Below are 21,523 nucleotides of genomic sequence, written 5' to 3' on the forward strand. Positions count from 1 at the left end.
AGGTGTACAAAACGGCATGTCGTTTGTACATAAGAGTAGGTTTATTAGTTACATTAGTAATGACACTTGTCATGATTAAATTGGATAGGTTAGTTTTTCTGTTATGTAGCTTGTAGCTTACCACTCCTCTGCTCCTATATATAAGAAACAGAGTAGATATTTAATATATATGGAATCATTTTTCACAAGCTCATTCTCTCTGTAATGTTCATTCTCTCTTCACTTCCTCCATTGCTGAACCTTCGAGCTTGCATTTGATTTCAATATGGTATCAGAGCTGAACTAGCTCAGAGAATCATTCACGTCTAGTATTCTCTGACTCTTCTTAGTTCAATTTTTTTTTCTTTCTTTCTTTCAATTTCTTGGTGCTTCTTTCAGATCAATTAGAAATTTTCTTCATTGTGTTCCTGATTGATTCTTGCACTAAGTTCATCATCTTGATTTCTTTGGCATATTGAAATCTAGATTCTCTTCTTCATGATTGGAATTTGTTTTCTTTCCAATCTTAGGGTTTCAATTCCCAGTTTGCAGTGAGTTCATCAAGATTGCAAATTGAATCTTGATTTGATTTCTTTCCAGTTTTAGGGTTTCAATTCCCAATTTGTAGTTCTCTGTTGTGATTTCATCAAGATTGTAAATTGAATCTTAATTTGATTTTGGTTGCTTTCATTGCTTGTTCTTTGAAGAACTCTCTGGAAAGTCAATTCCAGTTTTTCCTTTCATTAATTCTTGTTTGGGATTCTGTATCTTCACCATTGTACCAAGTATGACTGAAAGTACATCTAGTGCAACTACTCGTACTGCCCAGCCTTGGGAAAATTCCTCTAGTCCATATTTCCTATCCAGTGGTGATAATCCTAGTGTTTCATTGGTTGTTCAACCTTTTACTGAGGAGAATTATAACACTTGGAGTAGGGCTATTTTAATCTCTTTGGATGCCAAGACCAAACTAGGGTTCATTGATGGCTCTATTCCCTAGCCTCAATATGTTGATCATCCCTATTACACAGCCTGGTGTAAGTGTAACAGCACAGTCTTAGCTTGGTTGTTTAATTCTGTCTCTAAGGATTTACAACCAAGTATAGTGTATTTCAAGACTGCCAAAGATGTATGGATTGACTTGCAGTATAGGTATGGGCAAGGCAATGGACCCAGAATTTTTAAGCTAAGAAAGGAGATTAGTGCTTTGACTCAAGAGAATTTATCCATCAATGCATATCACACAAAGTTTAAGGGACTTTGGGATGAATTCACCAATTTTAGGACCTGTACCTGTGGTCATCAAGTAGAGGACTGTACAATGTCTTTTTTTATGAGGTTGAATGAGACTTATGCTGCTGTTAGAGGACAGATTCTTCTTATGGATCATGTGCCTCCCTTGAGCAAAATTTTCTCTCTTATACTTCAAGATGAGAAGCAAAGGAAGGTAGGTGCTGCCAAGAAGATGCAGATTGACACTGCAGCTGCTTTAGCTTCAGTTTTAGTAGCAAATAATGTTAAGAATGCTAAGAAAGGTAGGCCACAATGTACTCACTGTGGTGCTATGGATCATGTGGTTGACAAGTGCTAGAAGTTGCACGGATACCCTCCTGGCTACAAGTTCAAGTCTGCCAAAGTCAAGCTTCAACTACTTTACCACCATTTGCCAACAATGTTATTGCTTCTGAAGATGATGCAAGTGAAGGTGTTAGCCTTACTAAGTCATAATACTAGCAGTTACTTGGTTATTGAACTCCAAATGTCATTTTGGTACTCAAGGACCTTTTGAGGGAGCTGCAGATACCCATCAGGTTGCAAACATCATCACTCAGCCTTCATTTGATCTTCAAGGGCATGAGATATCAGGTATCTGGTCTGCTCCTTCCCTTGACTACTCAGTTTTTCTTCATCCATCAATTCTTCTCATATTCAGTCCACTGATTGGATCCTTGACAGTGGAGCCACTAATCATATGATTCATTCTTTAGCATTTTTCACCTCAATTACTTTTGTAGCACAAATTTTTGTTAGGCTTCCCAATGGTGATATGGCTAAAGTCACACACATTGGAACTGTGCAATTATCCTCTACCTTAATTCTTCATAATGTGCTTTGCATACCTAGCTTTTCTTTTAATCTGATTTCCATTAGTAAACTAACCCAACATCCTTCTTGTTGTTGCATTTTCCTTTCACAATATTGTTTCATTCAGGACTTACAACTCTGGAAGATGATTGGGTTGGGTAGAAATCAAGGTGGACTATAAACATTGCAAAGCAGCTTGCCAGATAGTTTGCCATCATGTATTTCAGATGCTCTTTCCAAACTTTCATCTTCTTTTCCATCTATAACAGCTCTTAATTCTTGTAATGTGCCTTCTGTTGATACAACTAGTCTATGGCATTGTAGATTAGGTCATCCATCTGCCAAGAGACTTGATTTGTTGCAATCTATTGTACCAACTATGATTTCTTGCAATAATAAAACTTTTGATTGTTCTATCTGTCCATTAGCTAAGCAAAGAAGATTATACTTCTGTTTCTTACTCATTTACATGTTTTGATTTAATACATGTTGATATCTGGGGTCCTTATTCCACACCATCCCTTAATGGTTCTAGGTATTTTTTCACCTTGGTAGATGACTATAATAGGTGCACTTGGGTTTTTCTGATGAAATATAAGTCAGAAGCTTCATCTCTGATTCAATCCTTTTATAATCTCATTCTTACTCAGTTTAATCTTCCTATTAAGGTCATTAGATCAGACAATGGACCTGAGTTTGCTCTAAATTCCTTTTATGCATCTAAAGGGATTATGCACCAATTGTCTTGTGTTGAAACACCTCAACAAAATTCAGTTGTTGAGAGAAAACACCAACACCTCCTTACTATGGCTAGAGCATTGAGGTTTCAAGCCAATTTACCTCTCAAGTTTAGGGGTGATTGTGTTCTCACTGCCACTTATTTGATACTAGTCCACTCCTCCAAAATATCACTCCTTATGAGAAACTTTTAGGACATTCTCCTTCTAATGGTCATCTAAGGATTTTTGGTTGTTTGTGTTTTGTTTCAACACTGTCTAGAGATAGGACTAAGTTTGATGCCAGGGCTAAGCCTTGTATGTTCCTTGGTTATCCTTTTAGTACTAAGGGTTATATGGTCTATGATTTGGCTACTAAAACTTGTTTTATCTTTAGAGATGTTGTCTTCAAGGAAACCATTTTTCCTTTTAAACATTGGTTGTCCCATTCTAAACCAGTTTCTATTTCTTCCTGCCCTTCCATGTTTCCTACTCAACCTGTCATACCAGATTCTAGTCTTTCTTTTCCTACTGCAGAGTTCACTCCTTCTTTAACATCAGATCTAGTTGTTCCTCCTGATGAGTTTCCTGACCTTGTTCACCAAGGTTCTAACTTTCCTAATCCATCTTGTGATGTTCCTCCTATTGTTCAACTTGTTAGGCAATCTATTGGAGTTAGAAAAACTCCTAGTTATCTTCAAGATTATCATTGCAACTTGGCTTCTGCACATATGTCTGCCACAGTTTCACTTCCTCAATCAGATTCCACTGCTGCTTCTGGTGATACAGATGTCCTTTATCCTCTTGCTTCAACTTTGTCTTATGCCAAACTTTCTTCTTCCCATAAATCCTTTGCCCTTGCTTTAACTATTGCTAAGGAACCTGATTCTTATGCTCAAGCTTTACTTGATCCTAAATGGCTTGAAGCCATGAAGGCTGAAATTGATGCACTTCAAGCCAACCATACTTGGGTTATGTGCAAGCTTCCTCCAGGTAAGGTGCCAATTGGATGTAAGGGTGAGTTTGGTTCAGCTTTTTGTAAAAGTGCATAATGAAAAAGTGGAGTTTTGTTAAAAGTGCATAATGAAAAAGTGGAGTTTCAAAAAGCTGAGTGTTTGGTAAAAACTGTTAAAAAGTGCATAATGAAAAAGCTGAGTGTTTGGCTAGCACTTATAAAAGTGACAGTTTGAGGGATAAATTACCAAAAATGACAATGTATATATAAGAGAATTTATTTCATACTTTTTTTTTTTTTTTTTATGTGAGTTTGTATCATACTTAAATCAATTACTTCATCATACTTAAATCAATTTTTCTCTTTCTAAAAAAATTATTTTTTTCTCACCAATATTAGATAATAATAACCTACCACTTAAGATTTATTATGAAAGTATTGTGAAAATATTGTGATAAAAATTGATACTAATTTTAATTTTAACATACTATTAAAATTATTTTTTTCTCTTTCTAAAAAAATTATTTTTTTCTCACCAATATTAGCTAATAATAACCTACCTTAGGATTTATTGTGAAAATATTGTGATATAATTTCTTTTTTTTCTCTCTCTTTTTTTCTCTCCACACACGTGGGCTCTCCTTCCTTTTTTTTTTTTTTTCCCCTCTTTTTTTCTCCTCCACCCACGTACCCACACTCTTTTCTTTTGTTTTTTCCTTCTTTCCTCTTTTATTCCTACCATACCAGCACAGTCCAGAACATTCCACAGCTCTTTCTTCTTTTTTTTTTTTCCTCTTAGCACTTCAAAACGAACGAAGGAACCAACTCTCCTTCTTCTTTTTCTATTTTTTTTTCTTGTTCTTGGATGATCGGGAAGATTGGATGGTCGGTAAATCTCTCCCCCCCCTTTTTTTTCGTCAGTCTTCTTGATCCGCCAGAGGGTCTTGATCTGCTGTTGTTCTAATTTTCCTGTTGTTGTTGTTGATCTGCTGTTGATCCGAAAGAGTTGTTATTCTAATTTTTTTTTTTTTTTTATGTTCTTGATCTGCTGTTTCCAAAAGAGTTGTTGTTCTAAATTTTTTTTTTTTTTTTTTTTTGTTCTTGATCTGCTATTTCCGAAAGAGTTGTTCTAATTTTTTTTTTCTGTTCTTGATCTGCTGTTTCCGAAAGAGTTGTTCTAATTTTTTTTTCTGTTCTTGATTTGCTGTTTCCAAAAGAGTTGTTGTTCTAATTGAATGGGTATTTCCGTAATTCTACCGTAGCAACGGTAACCCATCCAAAACACGCATTGCGTGATTTCATTTATGGACCCTCAGAGGTCCATAAAAATTTCCGCTTTTGTCCGCATTTTTGGTCTATGCCCAAAAGGTAACTTTTATCAAAAAGTTGCGTTTTGGGCTTAACCAAACACAAATTTAGGTTTGGCTTTTTTCAAAAAGCCCTTTTTGGGCTCAAAATGTGGAAACAAACGGGCACTAAATGGATTTATAAAATCAAGTTAAAGGTTGATGGTTCTGTAGAGAGATATAAGGCTCATTTAGTAGCTAAAGGTTTTACACAAACTGAGGGTATAGACTTTTATGAGACTTTTTCTCCTGTGGTCAAGTTTGTTACTATCAGAACTCTTTTGGCACTTGCTGCTGTTCATGGTTGGCATCTCACTCAAGTGGATGTCAACAATGCCTTCTATGAGAGTGCCTTTTTTCTGTGACACTCAGGCCCAAGGATCCCGGGCCTAAATAAAAGGTTTGGTGAACCGGGCCTTGACTCACCGCAGCTAACAAGCTGTTTAAGAATCAAGTGATATACAGGGGATGCTCCTGACAATAAAAAAAAAAAAAAAAAAATGACAAGCAAGGATATTCGTATTGAAGAATGCCAAAAAACAACAAGGTAAATTCAAAAAGAAAGAAGCAGAATTAGCAAAGTGGTACAAAATTAATGCTAAGGGGATCGTGGGATTAATGAGGCATATTTCATTAATACGTTGTCTGTTAAGTTACAGAAAGCTCACTAGGACGTGATACAAGGTTCAATCAAGCTCAAAAATTACAGTCTTGAGTGGCTATTTCAGCCTTCAAAACTTGCAAAGTTTGATTCTCTTTGAATTCGAGTATGTGCAATAGTGGCTTTTACAGGATACCGGGAAGCAATATTCGTTTTCCCTTAGTGTTTTCTTTCTCTTCACCACAGATTTACTGATAGTTTTTTCTCTAGAAAATCTCTTCTTTTTTCTCTCTTTTTTTTTTCGCTGCCCTTTCTTCGCAACCCATCCCTTCCTTTTATAATGGAGTTCTGGTCTTCCCGGGAAACCGTTGGTTCCCCTGTTTTGCCTTCTTGCAAACAAAGCATGTTCCGTGCCTATCACTCGGTAAGTCCCATTTCTCGTTTTTCTCATTCTTTCCTTCTTTCAGCTCATATTCTTTTGAAAGTTCCTGGTTGGCCACCTTCTTTGGGATGTGCTGAGGTATGCCCTTCTCGGCATCCCTGTTTTTTGGCAGTTTCCACTTTTCCCTTTTCTTTCCCATCTGGGCGAAATCCTGTTTTGCCAACTTGAAAGCCGCTTGTTATCATTCTTTTTTTTTGTGCTTCCCTATTCTGGTTCCCCGAGGTTTTTTCTGTCTGTGCCATGAGAGGTCGCTGGGTTCTACTGGCGCTTGTGTTCTTTTGCTTTTGTTTCTTATTTTCTTCTTTTGTCTTTTTCTTTTGAGCTGTCCTAGTCTTCCTTTGTCTTTGTGCCTGAAAGGATCCGCGCCTCTTGATGGTTGCTGAGGATCCTGACTTCTTATCCCTTGCCGTGGTTTTCTTTTTTTTCTTTTGGATGCTTCTTCGTCTGGGCTTCAAGTCTCCTGGGCCTTTTTATTCCTTCATGGTTCCCCTGCATCTGCTACTTTGGACTTAGTTTGATTTTTTCCTTTTGGGCCTGACTCATTCTTTTGGGCCTCCTTCACTATGATCCTTTTTAGACCTCAACACCTTCTTACATGGGGACTTACATGAGGAGGTTTACATGCTTCCTCCACCTGGGTTTGGCAGCAAGGGGGAGGTTTGTAGACTTACAAAGTCTCTTTATGGGCTTAAACAGGCAAGCAGACAATGGTTTGCAAAGTTGTCTTCTACAATTGTTGATCAAGGTTTTATTCAATCCAAGGTAGACTACTCTGTCTTTACTAGGATTAAGGGAGGTTCTATGATCATCATCCTTGTTTATGTTGATGATATTCTTATTGCTAGTAATGATGTGGATGCTGTGAATGTGTTTAAGCAATTTCTAGACAGCAAGTTTAAGCTCAAAGATTTGGGGACTTTGAAGTATTTCCTAGGTCTTGAGGTAACAAGAACTTCAAATGGAATTTCCTTATATCAGAGAAAGTATACTCTTGATTTGCTGTCTAATGTTGGTATGTTAGCTTGTAAGCCAACAAGCATTTCTATGGACCAATCAGCTAAGTTCAACAGTTCAGTTGGTGATGCAGTCCCTGATGCTTCATTGTATAGAAGGTTAATAGGGAGACTTCTCTATTTGACATTGACTAGGCCTGACATTTGCTATTCAGTCCACAAATTAAGTCAGTTCATGAGCTCACCTAAAGTACCTCATCTTCAAGATGCATACAGAATTCTCAAATATTTGAAGCATACACCAAGTAAAGGGTTGTTCCTGTCTGCAAGATCAAAATTGCAATTAAAGTGCTACTATGATGCTAACTGAGTAGCCTGCCTTAACACCAGAAGGTCAATCACAGGGTTGTGTGTTTTTAGGAGATTCACTAATCTCTTGGAAGAGTAAAAAGCAGCAGGTAGTGTCAAGATCCTCCACTGAGTCCGAGTATAGATCAATGGCAACAGTCACTAGTGAGGTGGTTTGGCTTATGCTTTGTTCAAAACCTTTGGTTTAAACCACACTCAACCTGCTTTTCTCTATTGTGATAGTAAAGCAGCTCTTTATATTGCTACCAATCTTGTGTATCATGAACGAACGAAGCATATTGAGATAGACTGCCATTTCATTTGAGAAAAAATTGAAGATGGGGTCATTAAAACATTTCATGTTCCTACATGGCACCAAATTGCAGATTTCTTTACCAAAGCTTTAGGCCAGAAACAGTTCTCTCACTTGCTTTCCAAGATGAACTTAATCAACATATATGGTTCATCTTGAGGGGGAGTATTAGAAACTAAAGTTGGTTTGAAGCACAGAATGCAATTGTATTTACAGCTATTGTTCAGTTACTGCTGCTTAAGCTACTTACCGTGTAAATAAATGATTTTGTATTAGGTGTACAGAACGACATGTCGTTTGTACATAAGAGTAGGTTTATTAGTTACATTAGTAATGACACTTGTCATGATTAGATTGAATAGGTTAGTTTTTCTGTTATGTAGCTTGTAGCTTACCACTCCTCTGCTCCTATATATAAGAAACAGAGCAAATATTTAATATATACGGAATCATTTTTCTCAAGCTCATTCTCTCTGTAATGTTCATTCTCTCTTCACTTCCTCCATTGCTGAACCTTCGAGCTTGCATTTGATTTCAATACATATCAAGGTGGAAGTAAAAAAAAAAAACACTGTACACTTTTATTTTAGGTATACATTAAATTCAATAAAAATAAGGATGTAGTGTAAAGGTTCACTTTTACACCCTACAATGATATTGTGCTACATCAAAATTTTAAAAACAAGAGATCAGATGCTGCCACACATAATCACATTCCACTGTTAGCTAATGTAAAAATAAAAAAAATTAAAACCCAAAGCAACCTTCTTCCCGTTACCCGTACACATTGCCAGAGATGTTGTGGGCGACGTCAAAGTGTGATCATGCGTAGCCACATCTAACCTCTTGTTTGTAAAATTATGATGTGGCACAATTTTTTTTTTTTTTTTTTTGATAAGATGATGTGGCACAATATTAGCATCTAATCCCTTGTTTGTAAAATTATGATGTGACACAATATTATTAGAGACTGTGACATCAAACTTGATTTTTGTTCTTCCTTCGTTTCCACATGGAAAGCATATGACAGTCTATAGTGCATATTTGATTATATGTCAAAAGACGATAAAAATAAACAAGAGATTCATGGTGGAGGATAAAATCTTCTTGCTGGTGGCAACCTCTCCCTAGTCCATCCATAAATTTCTCTGTTTCTTTCAAGAAAGTGACTCCATTCAACGGTTTTTCACTTATAAGTACTTTTTTTTTTTCATTCATGCAAAATATTTTAACAACTTTTTTGTAAATACATTAATAGGAATGAGGGATTTGAAGTTTTGAACCTTTGTTGTGTATGAAAAATTGTATATGTTAAATTTATATTATTGTGTACGTTGAATATACAAAATTGTGTATGTTGTTCCCATCAAAAAAAGAATTGTGTATGTTGAATGTACAGAACTTGATATTTTGTGTATATTAAAAATCTACATAATTTGAAAATATTATATATGTTGAATATAAAGAATTGTGTATTGTCCTTGAAAATTTGTGTACATGGAATATGCGAAATTGTATTATTTGTGTATATTCATTGAAAAATTGTGTGCGTTGAATATACATAGTTGTTTACGTACATTCCTTGAAAAATTGTGTATGTTGAATGTATAAAATTGTTCACATTCTTTGAAATATTATGTACATTGAATTTACAAAATTGTTTAAATTCATTGAAAAATTGTGTACGGTTGTAAAATCATAATTTTGATCAAATCACACATCACATTATATCAATCCTTCTAGTTTTTAGTAGGTTTATATGTGAATGTCGAGTATATAAAATTATGAAAAAAAATGGTATATGTTGAATATATAAAATTATATACATTCTTTGAAAATTTGTATACATTGAATGGTAAACTTGTGAATGGTTTCAACCGAACGTTCATTCGACAACAGGTTTATGCATGAAGCCCAAACTAATGGTTCAAATGAGGGGTTTATATAAAACCTTATTCAACCCGACTTATAGACACCCTAATACTTGAGTATATCTACTAGTATGATATTTCTTTCTGGTTCGTTACTGGGCCCATCAATAATACGCTACACTATTTTTTTGGGCCTTGTCATCAAAACTCAGCCCAGGCCCATCTCTCCTTCTTCTTCTTCAGTTCTTGTTCAGCAGCCACAGAAGAAAGCTAAAAGCTCCAATCTTTGGGAACCCAAAATCACTACAATGGCCAAGACGCTGATGGTGCGTCCGTACGTTTTCGCAGCATCGTCACAAGCAGCCAGAAATCTCTTCCTCCGTCAAGCTCAGCCAACGAGACCCTTTGTCTCTGCTGTGCTATTCAACAGAGCACGCACCAGTTGTACCAAGCTCCAAACTCATAGTAATAGTAAAAACAGTGTTGGAGAAGAGTACAGTTGTGGAAATTCATTGGGGTTCTGGTTTGTTCCGGCGAGTGGTCGAAGGGTCAGCACACGGGCCACGAATGTCAACGATGCTGGGTCCATCGACTCGCCTCTCATGCACTCCATGGAGAAAAAGGTTTGCAACTTCCTGATAAATGATATAAATTTTTTATTTTGATTATTGGGTTTTGTGCTTTTATTGTTTTTGATTCCGGGAAATGAAAAAAAAATTTAACTAGCTTTGTTTATTTTTGTTTTGCTATGATAGTTGAATTGTTTAAGAGTGATGGGGTTTTGTTTTAATTTTGTTTTGTTTTGTTGGGTCTTCGATATTTGATGCCAATTCTTAAGAATAAGAGTTTAATTTGTTTTGTTTTCATCCATTTTTTATATATGTCTTGAAATGGGTTAAATTGCTGTTGAAGTTCAATATAGATGCATTGGAATCTATTTGTAGAATCTCATTATGCTGGGTCAAGCAAATACTCCATTATGAACTCAAATGGAATTATAAACATGACATTGCAGTTGCCAAATTGTTTTCCAAAATGATCTAACGAGGTTCCTAAACAAGAGCTTGAAGTGAAGGCTCTATTGTCTTGCCTAGAAAAAACAATAACTATGTTGGAAAGGCATCGCCATTTAGGCCATGATTACCCATCTGAATGAAATTTCTGATATATAAGCTCCCAACTTCATGCTTCATCTTATTGAATAATACCACCATCCTTTATTATTGTATTGTTTTTGGCAATTTACATAGCACCCAATAGGTCTTGGACCTTCAACCACATCCTTCATCCTTCCTTAAGAGAGGAGAAAGTGCAATTTGAGTCAGAATTCATTGGCACTTCCACAATCCTTTATTTTATTTTATTTTTTTGATAAATAAATAAATTTATTAAACAAGATACTCAAATCAAGCACACAGGAATTATAAGGAAAAAAGTGCTAAAGAGAAAAACAAACAAGAAAAACATGACTATTATTTAGTGCTCAGGGAGTCTGTAAATCTAGGAACACCTCAATCGAAAAAGAAATTGAGCATGTTGTTGTCCACTCATATAAGGACTTCAAAAACAAAAAATTCAACTTCGTCATGCTGAGCTCCTGTCCCTCAAAGCATCTTGCATTTCATTCACACCAAATACACCACATGAGACACAATAGGACCCCTAACCAAATTCCCCTGCTGTCCCATCTTCACATACTGCCCCTACCAGCTCAACCAAAGTTTTTTTACTGAATACAGCACTGTCACAATCCTTTATTGTGGAGGAAGTTTTAGAGAAATGTAACAGGAGGATGCAGGAAGAAGATACTGCACTCATATATTGGGGGGGAACAGGAGATGGAGGAATGGGTAATTTTTTATTCTGCACACATGTGTGCATGCATGTGTGTGTGAGTGAGATCCATTCTTAGGGGAATTGTAGGCTTTAAATGGATTCTTCAATATGACTTCTCAAGGAAAAAGTTATGACACCACATTTTCCCACTCTCACATCTGTCATATTTTTTTGTGTGTGCATGAGAGAGAGAGAGAGAGAGAGAGGTGATGAATCCGTTCACTGGTAGAGATCAAAGAAGAACAATGCAGAAATTTCACTACCACATCAGTTGCTATGGAGTTGGACTTGTGGGATAGAGAGGAAGGTTACCTTATTTATGTACTAATTGTGTTGGAGGATGATACTGATGTGAATTATAATGGTGGCACTTTGTGAAAAAGTCACAGAAAAAATGAATAATTCGATTTTGAGTGTTAACATCTACTGAAAAACAAATTAAGTTTTTGTGCCATTTTTTAAGGAAAGCTTGCGTACACCTCCAGTGTATTTAAGCTTTTCTCACCTCAAAGTGTTATTTATCAAAATGAATCTACAGAGAAAATATAATGGTGGCACTCTGTGAAAAAATCACAGAAAAAACTAATAATTTGATGTTGAGTGTTAACATCTACTGAAAAACAAATTAAGTTTTTGTGCCATTTTATAAGGAAAGCTTGTGTTCACCTCCAGTGAATTTATGCTTTTCTCATCTCAACGTATTGTTTATAAAAATGAATCTACAGAGAAAAAAGAAGGGAAGATAACAATAAAGAAGGATGCAAGATTTTTTTTTTTTTTGAGAGGGGTGGTGGTGGGCGGTGGTTCTGTTTCTATTTCTTTCTAGAGTTGATTCTGTTTTTCCACCTTCATTCATAGGCTATTAGTTTTTTCTTTCAGTAACTATATTACCAGCTCTCATTGCCAATAATATGTTGCAATTTGCTTCAACAGATCAAGGAACATCTCAATGCAGAATCAGTCACTGTGAGAGATGCTTATGGTGATGGTCGGCATGTCAGGTAAGATCATGTTATTGCTGGCTTATGATTATAGCCAAATAAATAATTTTGTTATATAAGATTATAGCCAAATAAATAAATGAATGTGAACCACCTTCAATTGACGTATTTGGGCTTTTGTCAGTTGATTTATTATTTTTAATATATTAATGGAATTTACTTGGTAGAATGATTAATGGAAGTACTTATCCAAATACAAATGTAGGTACTTATCCAAATAAATCTGTTGTTAATGATAACGTCTTACTTTCTAGGTGTTCTAGTGGTTCCATGTTCTTATTAGCACAACAGCTTTCTCCACATAGCATGATATAATTTTCTCCTTAAAAAAGAATTTGGATGAATTTTTTTAAAGGCCATTGCCCAGGTGTTGGTCTCCTCAAAAAAGATCAGAAAGAACCGCTGTATATATATTCAAAGCTGCATACACGATAGATATCAAGCATCTTTCCATTCCTGACATCAGTGATCTAATTTTGCATGGAAACCTTGTGTTTCCATAAATGCAAACTCTTGAAGATGATTGATCCTATCTGCATTTCTGTGACTCACTTTGTATTGTCCATCAATGCACTTGGGAGAATGACAATGACAATGTATTACTTATCAACCATATGACAATGACAATATATTACTTATCAATCGTTTAACATGGAGCAATGCATGTATAATCAAAATGTTTAAGTTCTACCCTGATAGGTTTGAAAGACCATGCCTTTGCAATATAATTTGATTGAAGTATCACCTTAAAGAGTTAGTGCAAGTTTTTTTTTTCTTTATTTTACTTATTGTTTTTATAGTGAATCATTATTATTTCCTTTAATCATGCATTTACAAATTAACTTTAGTGATGCATTGTCTTACATTTTCTTTGAGTATGTAGAAGAGATGTCTATGTTTGAATATGGTGGGAAAACTACACTTCTGCCCGTCTCCTAGGCAGCAAATGAGTTTTGGTTGGTGATAAACTGATAATTGTGGAATATGCTTGCGAATGGCCATTGGTTCAAATGGCACTTCTACCCTCCACCCCCCCATAAGTATGGGGTGGTGGGTGAGGTGGGGGATTTGAATCCCCTTGAATGCATGAGTGTTTACCTAGTCCCAAAAAAAATGTGGAATATGCGGGTGAAATTTCTTTTTCCTTCTATTGCTTGTGAGTTTGGGCTTATCAATGTGAAAGGCTTACTCTGTTAGTTTTGGAGGTACCACCTCTCATAAGGGATGTTTTCATTTATTATTCTATTAAGCTAATAAATCTTCTCTAAGAAAGTTACAATAACCCTATCTGCATGAATATCAGATGTTTTGGATCATACGGTTAATTAGTTACAAAACTGATTTGCTCTGCGATGTGCTTGCAGCATTGATGTCGTCTCTTCAACCTTTGAGGGACAATCGGCTGTTAACAGGCAGAGGATGGTGTACAAAGCCATTTGGGAGGAGCTTCAGACCACAGTGCACGCGGTTGACCAAATGACTACCAGAACCCCCACTGAAGCATCAGCTGAAAAGTGAACGCAGCCTGGTCGGTAGCTAGACTCCCTTTAATGGATTTCCTGGTTGTAATGAAATGAAACTGTTGCATATGTTGCCTCATGCCTGTTGAGGAGTCCCTATTATATCTGAACAACAGCTTTCAAATGACAGGATTCATTGCTAAAATTATTTATTCGTCTCTTGGGATGGGGTGGTGACTCCCTTTTTCTCTCTTAAAAAAAAAAATCAAAATTTGTACTTTAATCTTGCTTCATTGAAACCTTAAAAAGGATCCCTTTTGATGTCCCTTTTTTGCCAATTCTATGCTTTACCACCTTCTCTAGTTATTATGTGCTGCAGAGTGGAATCATGGATTCGTGTTGTCAACATAAGCGTCAAAGGAATACCCAAACTATGATAGACATATAGACTTCATCATCCAAAAAATCCCACACCTATCGATTTCACTGTTCACAAAATCCGGCATCGATCACCTTCACCTTGTTGTCGATGTCCTCTACTTTTGCCTTAGTCGCTGAATTTGTACACGTACAGGTTGATGATGAAGCCCATTTATATGTGCATCATGGTTTTTTTTTTTTTAATAACCATCTTTTTCTTTTTTTAATTTGTGTACGGATTTTTTTATTATAATAATTTGTGTATTTGAAATATATGTTTGATTGATATGCTTATTATTAAATATATGTATTTAATATGTTTGTGTGAAATATAATATAAATAAATAAAAATTATATTGTTTTATGTAATAGGAGTATGAGAGTAAATCCATGTAAACTATATTTTCCATACTCTTATTTTTTTTCCTAACCAAACAAAGGAAATTTACATTAGTTTTCCTCTATTTCACTTTTCCATTCTCCTAACCACACTAATCCTCCATTTCACTTTTTCATTCTCCTAACCAAACATGGTGAAAAATTAAAATATTTCTTATCTTCTTAGTTTTTATTCTCCCAATATTTTTTATCCTCTCAACCAAACAAAGTCTATGTTACCTGACATAGGTCCGTCTTTGGATATCAAGGTATTGTACCCTCCTTTTTATATGCATAAATGATTGCACTGTAACAATGGTGTACCATTCCACAATAAATATCCTTCTAAGATGATGACAACTTCTCAAGTTTATATCTTTTTAAGATGACGAAAACTTCTCAGGTTTATGTATGGCTAACATGCATGGCCTTTGAGACCAGGTGTGACCTTTTTAGAAAGTATTCTCCTATGAAATAGTGGGTTTGTATCTATAATTGGGGCACTAGAGTTCTTGGTGAGACCTTTTTAATACTCTGTTTATAGACGCTAATTTTTATATGTGATCACACTAATAACATTATCATCCTAATATGGAACTTAAATCTTCACCTCCCTCATCTATTAAAACTAATTATGATCACTCACCATTGTCAGATCTTATTTGTGTAAATACATTATCACAGTTCCAAGTCACTTAGACATATTTTCTTTAATATTGATGACAAAGCTTAAGATCCTCTTGAGATCATTTTTGTTTTAGTGAAACTTTTAACTTCTTAAACATTTGAATTTTTATTTAATACACTAGATGCCGAATGTATAAAAGAAAAATTGACCCACTAATAAAAAAGTAATACATCAATCAATCATTCATCATTGTAGGCCATTATCATTCTAATTAATCTCTCAAAATACTCTATTCTCTTTTAAGTTTATATGCCATGTAATATTTCACTATTCTTTTCATCAAAACATTAATTTCCTTAGTCCTAAGTCCTAACATAGCTTGGTCTCTAGATTTTAGTACATTGATAGTGCAACTCAGATACGAAGGCAAAGAAAATTTGAAGTTTGAACTATGTATTGTAAGATGAAACTCATTTCTTCCTTTCCTATACAATCAACTGAAATATTTGCATCTTCTATAAAAATAAAAATAAAATCTGAAATATTTGCGGAATGATGTAGCAATGAAATATTTGCACAGTGATGTAGCAATTAAATATTTCCAAAGGATTATTATAAATAAATAGATAAAAATATTTCTAATAGAAACACATCTAGCGTTTAAATCTTTCCTCCTCAACTATCAAATTATTAAGAAAAAAAATAGTAATAATATATATCAGAAAATTAATTAAGCTGAAATGAAATAATACGAACAATATTGAGCTTGAAACCTTCACTTTAGTATTCTACATGGTGTTTGTCTTTAAAAATCAATCTTCAACGTATATTCATACATTGTGTCGCCTTGATGGTCCAGAAGATGGAACTGGCTTTGGTTTTTTGGGAGGGAACCTAAATTTTGGGGGATGAGCAGATTCATGATGGTGGTGACAGTTCTTGTGGCATTTATGGTGGTGGTAGCTGTGGTGGTGGGTTAAACGATGGATTATATATTTTGATCCATTTCCTAAGTGGGGGACAAGGTAAATAAGCAAGAGAAGAATTAGCACAAACTGTTTGGAAGCCATGAGAGGAAAGATTTGATCCTGATAAGTACCGCGCTTATCAGTGCTATGCTTGCATATATATCATATATATACTGCTGTAAGAAAAAAAGTGAGTGATAAGTTAATGAAAAAGAAAAGTTGGGTTCATATGGTACCTTGGTCTTGGTTTTGGTTTTGGAGATTGAAAATACAGGAAAGAACAAAGTCAAAGACTCAAAAAGGCAAAGTTGTCCCAAACGATGCACTAATTGGGGGGTCGAAAATGTAAAAGTTTTGCAGTGTAAGTTGTGTAACTGACCTTGTTAGAGCTAAGTTAACATTGTTTTTATAGAAAATTAATATGGTTTTGACAAAAAGGTAATGAGAAACAAGGTGAGAGTATTAATTGAGGCAGAAACGGGTTTGCGAGATTGCAGGTAGGAATGGATGAAAACAGTGTTATAGAGCATCTCATTTATAAGTTTGTTACCTTTTTTCGACTACTCTCTCTCTCTCTCTCTCCCCTTGTAAAAGTCATGATTTTACATGTGACATTAGGTATAGGAAGAAGTGGAATAAATTCATCAGTGGAAATGACAATAAAAAATAGCATATATTTTCTCTATATTCACACTATTTTAGTTTACACTTCTTATTAAAGGGAAGTCAAACTCAACCCTATATAAAAAGACAGCAAACGATTCTAACCCTAGCTTATCACTTTAGGTGAGGTGAAGCGTAGCCGCCGTTATACTAAGCTGCCTTCGTCTAAGTTTGGTTCAACATTAAAAATATTAGAAGATAGAAGAGAAGAACTTGAAATTCTTTTCTAAATCGAACATGTGGTTCACTAATCAAGAAATAGAAAAAAAAAATTGTTGGAAATTATGAAAATATTTTTCTCCTAGATGGTACTGCTGGAATTTTCTTCCTTATGATGTTGATAGTAGAGAAAAAGCGTGGTATTTTGAAGATATGTCAACATTCTATTCCTTCCTCAATCAAGTTTAAATTTTGAATTAATTCATTAGTACTAGGTCGGCGAGGCCATTTTTAATGCAAGTTTAACTCATCACCGTGGAAAGTGGGTTGCTTTCAAGATTCCACATTTTTCATTTAGCCCAAAAAAAAATCTTGCGGTATTTTTCTCACGTTTGACAGTTTTGGTAGCTTGAGATATATATATATATATATATATATATTTTCCATAATTGCAAAGAACATCTCACATTCAATATCAACTCAAACCAAGTATGGAAGTTTGTTAAAGGCATTTTAAGGTTTTGGGTATGAATCTATGTGCTTTGAGGTACTTGGTCAAGGGTAAGTTTTTGACCAAACCATAAAATGTAACACCTGAAATTATAATCATCCACAACCATAAAATTTACTACCTACTTCTTCTTCATCATCATCATCTTCTTCTTTCATCTTTTATAATTATTTTATCAGCATAGATTTACATTGTATTGATAATATAAATCTTACATTGTAGACTAAACAAATGTATACAATGTTTTACACATTTGCAAAAAGTGTGTAATTAAGAATTTTTCTTATTTTATTTTATGAAAATATTAAGCCTTCTTCTTGCTAATGGTCTTATGGTCCAAAGATATCTGGTCCCACCTTCTACGGTTTAATTCTAGGGTTCAATTCTTTACAATTACACTTAGAAGAATAAATTAAAGTCAAAAATAAAAAATCTAAAAACAAGCCTTCCTATAATTATTTTTATATACATTGTATCACACCCCTCTTTCATAAATATGAGTTTCATGTGTGGGACCCACATGTGGGCTCTATCGTTATGCGAAAAAGAAAAGTGTAGAAAATCAGATGTGCATAATAATTTCACCTATAATGCCATGATAGATCACATTTTAATTCATTCTAATTTGTTTCTCTCATTTCCTAGATTGTCTATAACAAAAGTCGTTAATATTGTTCGAATGATCATATTAAATTAAAGCACTCCGTAAATGTGATACCTTGAAACATAATTATCATATCGTGAATCGATCTTTTGTTTTTTTGGTATCATGTATTGAATTGTATCGTGGGAGAGTTGAGCTTGCGAGTGTGTCTGGTAGGGAAAATAATCTATATATATAATAATAGGTGAAATTAAGAAAAAATCCAATTAGATTTCAATTAAATTCTCAATTTTGTGTCACGTGTCTTTTTTTTTTTTTTTTTCTTTTGGTCAAGTGAGTTAATTGGATTTCCAATTTTGCGCCATGTGTCCTATCTAAATTTTTAAAATTTTTGTATCAAAATAAATAATACATAAACACCTAATACAAAAACCAAGAAGACCACAAAAATAACCTAAACAAGAACATTTCACACTGGACACTTCTATGTAGACTCTCAAGCTCCTCTCTCTCTCTCTCTCTCTTAAATGTTTCTCTAAATATAATCTCAACCCCTAACCACTTGCTACCATCAACAAACAACTCTTAACAACACACTGGCAACCCCCCAATGCACAACAAACAAATTTGTAAGTAAAGTTGCTGCCCCTTTTCTATTCATATTCATTGACTTATGAAACATTGTGAATTCCATTTCTCACCCTTTTTTTTATATAATTTTTACGGTTAACAACTCTTTTGCTTCATAACTAACCATTGAATTTAACAATATCAATATTCAAATGTATAGATGAAACTTAAATCCCGTATGAGGATTAAAATAAGCAACCATACGAATTTGAAAAATATGGCTTTTGGAAAAAATACTTCATTATAATGCTATTTGGAGATTTTATTTCTTATTAATTTTGTTGTTGTCGTATGCCTTTTTTGTTTTGGGTTGCATCTCAACAATAAACAAAGCCAGTAATCCAATTATTTGTTGTAAGAATATAAGGGTGTGATTGGGCAAGGCCAGTAGTTCTCTTTCTTCCAAGTCCAATGTATAGGACTTATTTTTTGGAGACACTAAGTTGAAAGTGGTATCTCTTGAAATTTTTCATATTGAATGAGATAAGATCTATAATGAGAAAATATATAGTAGAATTTAGTTATATAATTAGTAACAATGACCAAAATTTAATTCAAGTTTTTTACAGAGTTAGGCAAATGAGATTTATCGATTAAAAATTTAAAATATATTTAGTTTATCAATGGGTAAATATAGAGAGATAGTATTTGCTTAGATCCAATAGGGGGATGGCACTCAAAAGTGGTAAATATTCATCAATAGCTAAAATATAGCATTCCATATGAGTGTTGTTACTTATCTTTGAAAAGATCATATCCAAAAACAAACAAACCAAAAAAATAGGAAAATTATAAATTCAGCCAATTTTCAGAGAAATTTGTTTAGTTTACAAACTTTTATAATAGGTTTTTTTTTTTTTTTTTTAAGTTTGTAATGCTCTTCAAAGTATGTACTTAGTTATGTGTGACTTTTAATGAAGCTAAGCATTAGTAGAAACAATGGTATCATATAGCAGAAAATATAGTGGAACAAACGAAAGCTCTGAACGAAAGCTATTTATTTGTCTTAATTTGTGAACGAATTTTGGTTTGGAAGATTCACATATAAATGAATCTAGAAATATTTCATATGAGAATCATATAGCATAATATAATAGTGGGTGAATGCCATGGTTGAGAGGGAAGATACTTTAAAGTTTGATTTGTAAGCTAGAGGATAATAGTGGGTGCATGTCATTTGATAATTGTATCCTTGACCTTAAGCTTCGAAAATCAAATGTACATAACTTAATCTTGATTCTTGAGGCATTGTTATTGTCCATAGTTCAAGGCAAGCTCTGAGTTTTAAATTTTTTAAGACAAAACTTTTCTCCTGAATGTTGTCATTCATGGTCATTTTATGTCGTGTTGAACTTGATATCAGAATCATGTATGAAGCATAGCTCCTACATGCACCCATGGAATGTGGCTTACAGTGTAGCTTATTCGTCTTCTCAAAAAAAGTGAATACTAACATCCCTATCCAAGTGGAAGCCAAAGCTTTTTTGTGGCAGTGGAATTAACAGGTCAAAAGTAGCTTTAGAATGTGGTAATTGAGGGTAATTCCAAAATTTGAGTTAAGGTAGTGACCAATAGATCCAAATTAGTGCACTAGAGAACTATTAATTTTGTTGTTGAAGTCAAATTGCTATATGCAAGATTTGACCGGCTAGGGTTTAATTGGGTGTATAGGAATGCCAACAAAGCTACACATCTTAGCAAGATGGTCTTTGTCAAACTATTTTCCAAGTTATTTTGGTGAAGGGATTGGTCCCTTAGAAAATGTTGTCTTTGCATGACTAATTCTATTTTTTACGTTTATTATTCTAAATGTTAATTTCAATTTGTTTTTTAATTCATAATCAATAAGCAAACAATATATATATATATATATATATATATATACATGTATATATATATATATATAATTGTGATTTTTTTTAAATATACCGTGCATATGCACGGGATTACATACTAATTGAAATAAATCTTGGCTCTCTGATGAGAAGTGCAAAGAGCTATTTTTTATTAGTGTGGTTAATGGGATGAACCAAAAGACATTGAGGCACACAAAGAGTTGAACATCAGTGTCTTTTGGTTCATCCTCTTAATCACACTGACAGCAGAGGAGACTGAAGCTTTGATGAATAAAATCCAGGGATTCTGTTTTGTGTTATCTTAGTAGGAATTGTATTAGTGTGGCTGATATGGCATGAGGAGGTCCCTGCCTTTTTAAGAGATGCTGTTGTCAATCTGATTTAGTCTAAGTTTTAATATGAATAAATCTGCTATCCAAAAACAAAACTTTGAAAATTAACAAAATACTATAAATTCATATAATAATAATAATAATAATAATAATAATATATATATATATATATATATATATATAAAAATCAAAGTAAAGCATTTATACTCACTCACCTCTTACTAATTATTTTTTGTATTTTTATACTTTTTTTCTAGCTTCATATTGGACTTCGTTACTTTTTTTGGTCATAGGATTTTTTATTGAAAAAAATCTAGAAAATTTTCAGTTTTTAGAATCTCTTTTTTTTTTTTTTTTTTTTTCATTGTGTATAAAAGATCATTGTTATCACGGATGACATGGTCATACATCAAATCTCCTATATTGAACTTCTAAATCATTTTCATTAAAAACTAAAAGGAATTCTTT

The 21,523-nt window shown here is 34.0% G+C and overlaps 1 protein-coding gene across 1 annotated transcript; it reads left to right on the forward strand.

Moving 5' to 3' along the window:
* The first annotated feature begins 9,854 nt into the window (after positions 1 to 9,854).
* Positions 9,855 to 14,120, forward strand: LOC126699405 (protein BOLA4, chloroplastic/mitochondrial). Its single transcript, XM_050397177.1, has 3 exons — positions 9,855 to 10,232; positions 12,379 to 12,446; positions 13,811 to 14,120. Exons 1-3 carry the CDS (start codon positions 9,918 to 9,920, stop codon positions 13,962 to 13,964), a joined length of 537 nt encoding a protein of 178 aa, XP_050253134.1. The 5' UTR covers positions 9,855 to 9,917; the 3' UTR covers positions 13,965 to 14,120.
* The last annotated feature ends 7,403 nt before the right edge of the window (positions 14,121 to 21,523 follow it).

This window comes from Quercus robur, chromosome 9 (assembly GCF_932294415.1).
Source record: "Quercus robur chromosome 9, dhQueRobu3.1, whole genome shotgun sequence".
Taxonomy (NCBI): domain Eukaryota; kingdom Viridiplantae; phylum Streptophyta; class Magnoliopsida; order Fagales; family Fagaceae; genus Quercus; species Quercus robur.

Excerpts from the sequence above, each read along its gene's own strand:
- LOC126699405 (XM_050397177.1), top strand. The coding sequence starts at position 9,918 with ATGGCCAAGACGCTGATGGTGCGTCCGTACGTTTTCGCAGCATCGTCA. Across the intron at positions 10,233-12,378 it reads TGCACTCCATGGAGAAAAAG|ATCAAGGAACATCTCAATGC; the intron begins GTTTGCAACTTC and ends TTGCTTCAACAG. Across the intron at positions 12,447-13,810 it reads GGTGATGGTCGGCATGTCAG|CATTGATGTCGTCTCTTCAA; the intron begins GTAAGATCATGT and ends ATGTGCTTGCAG.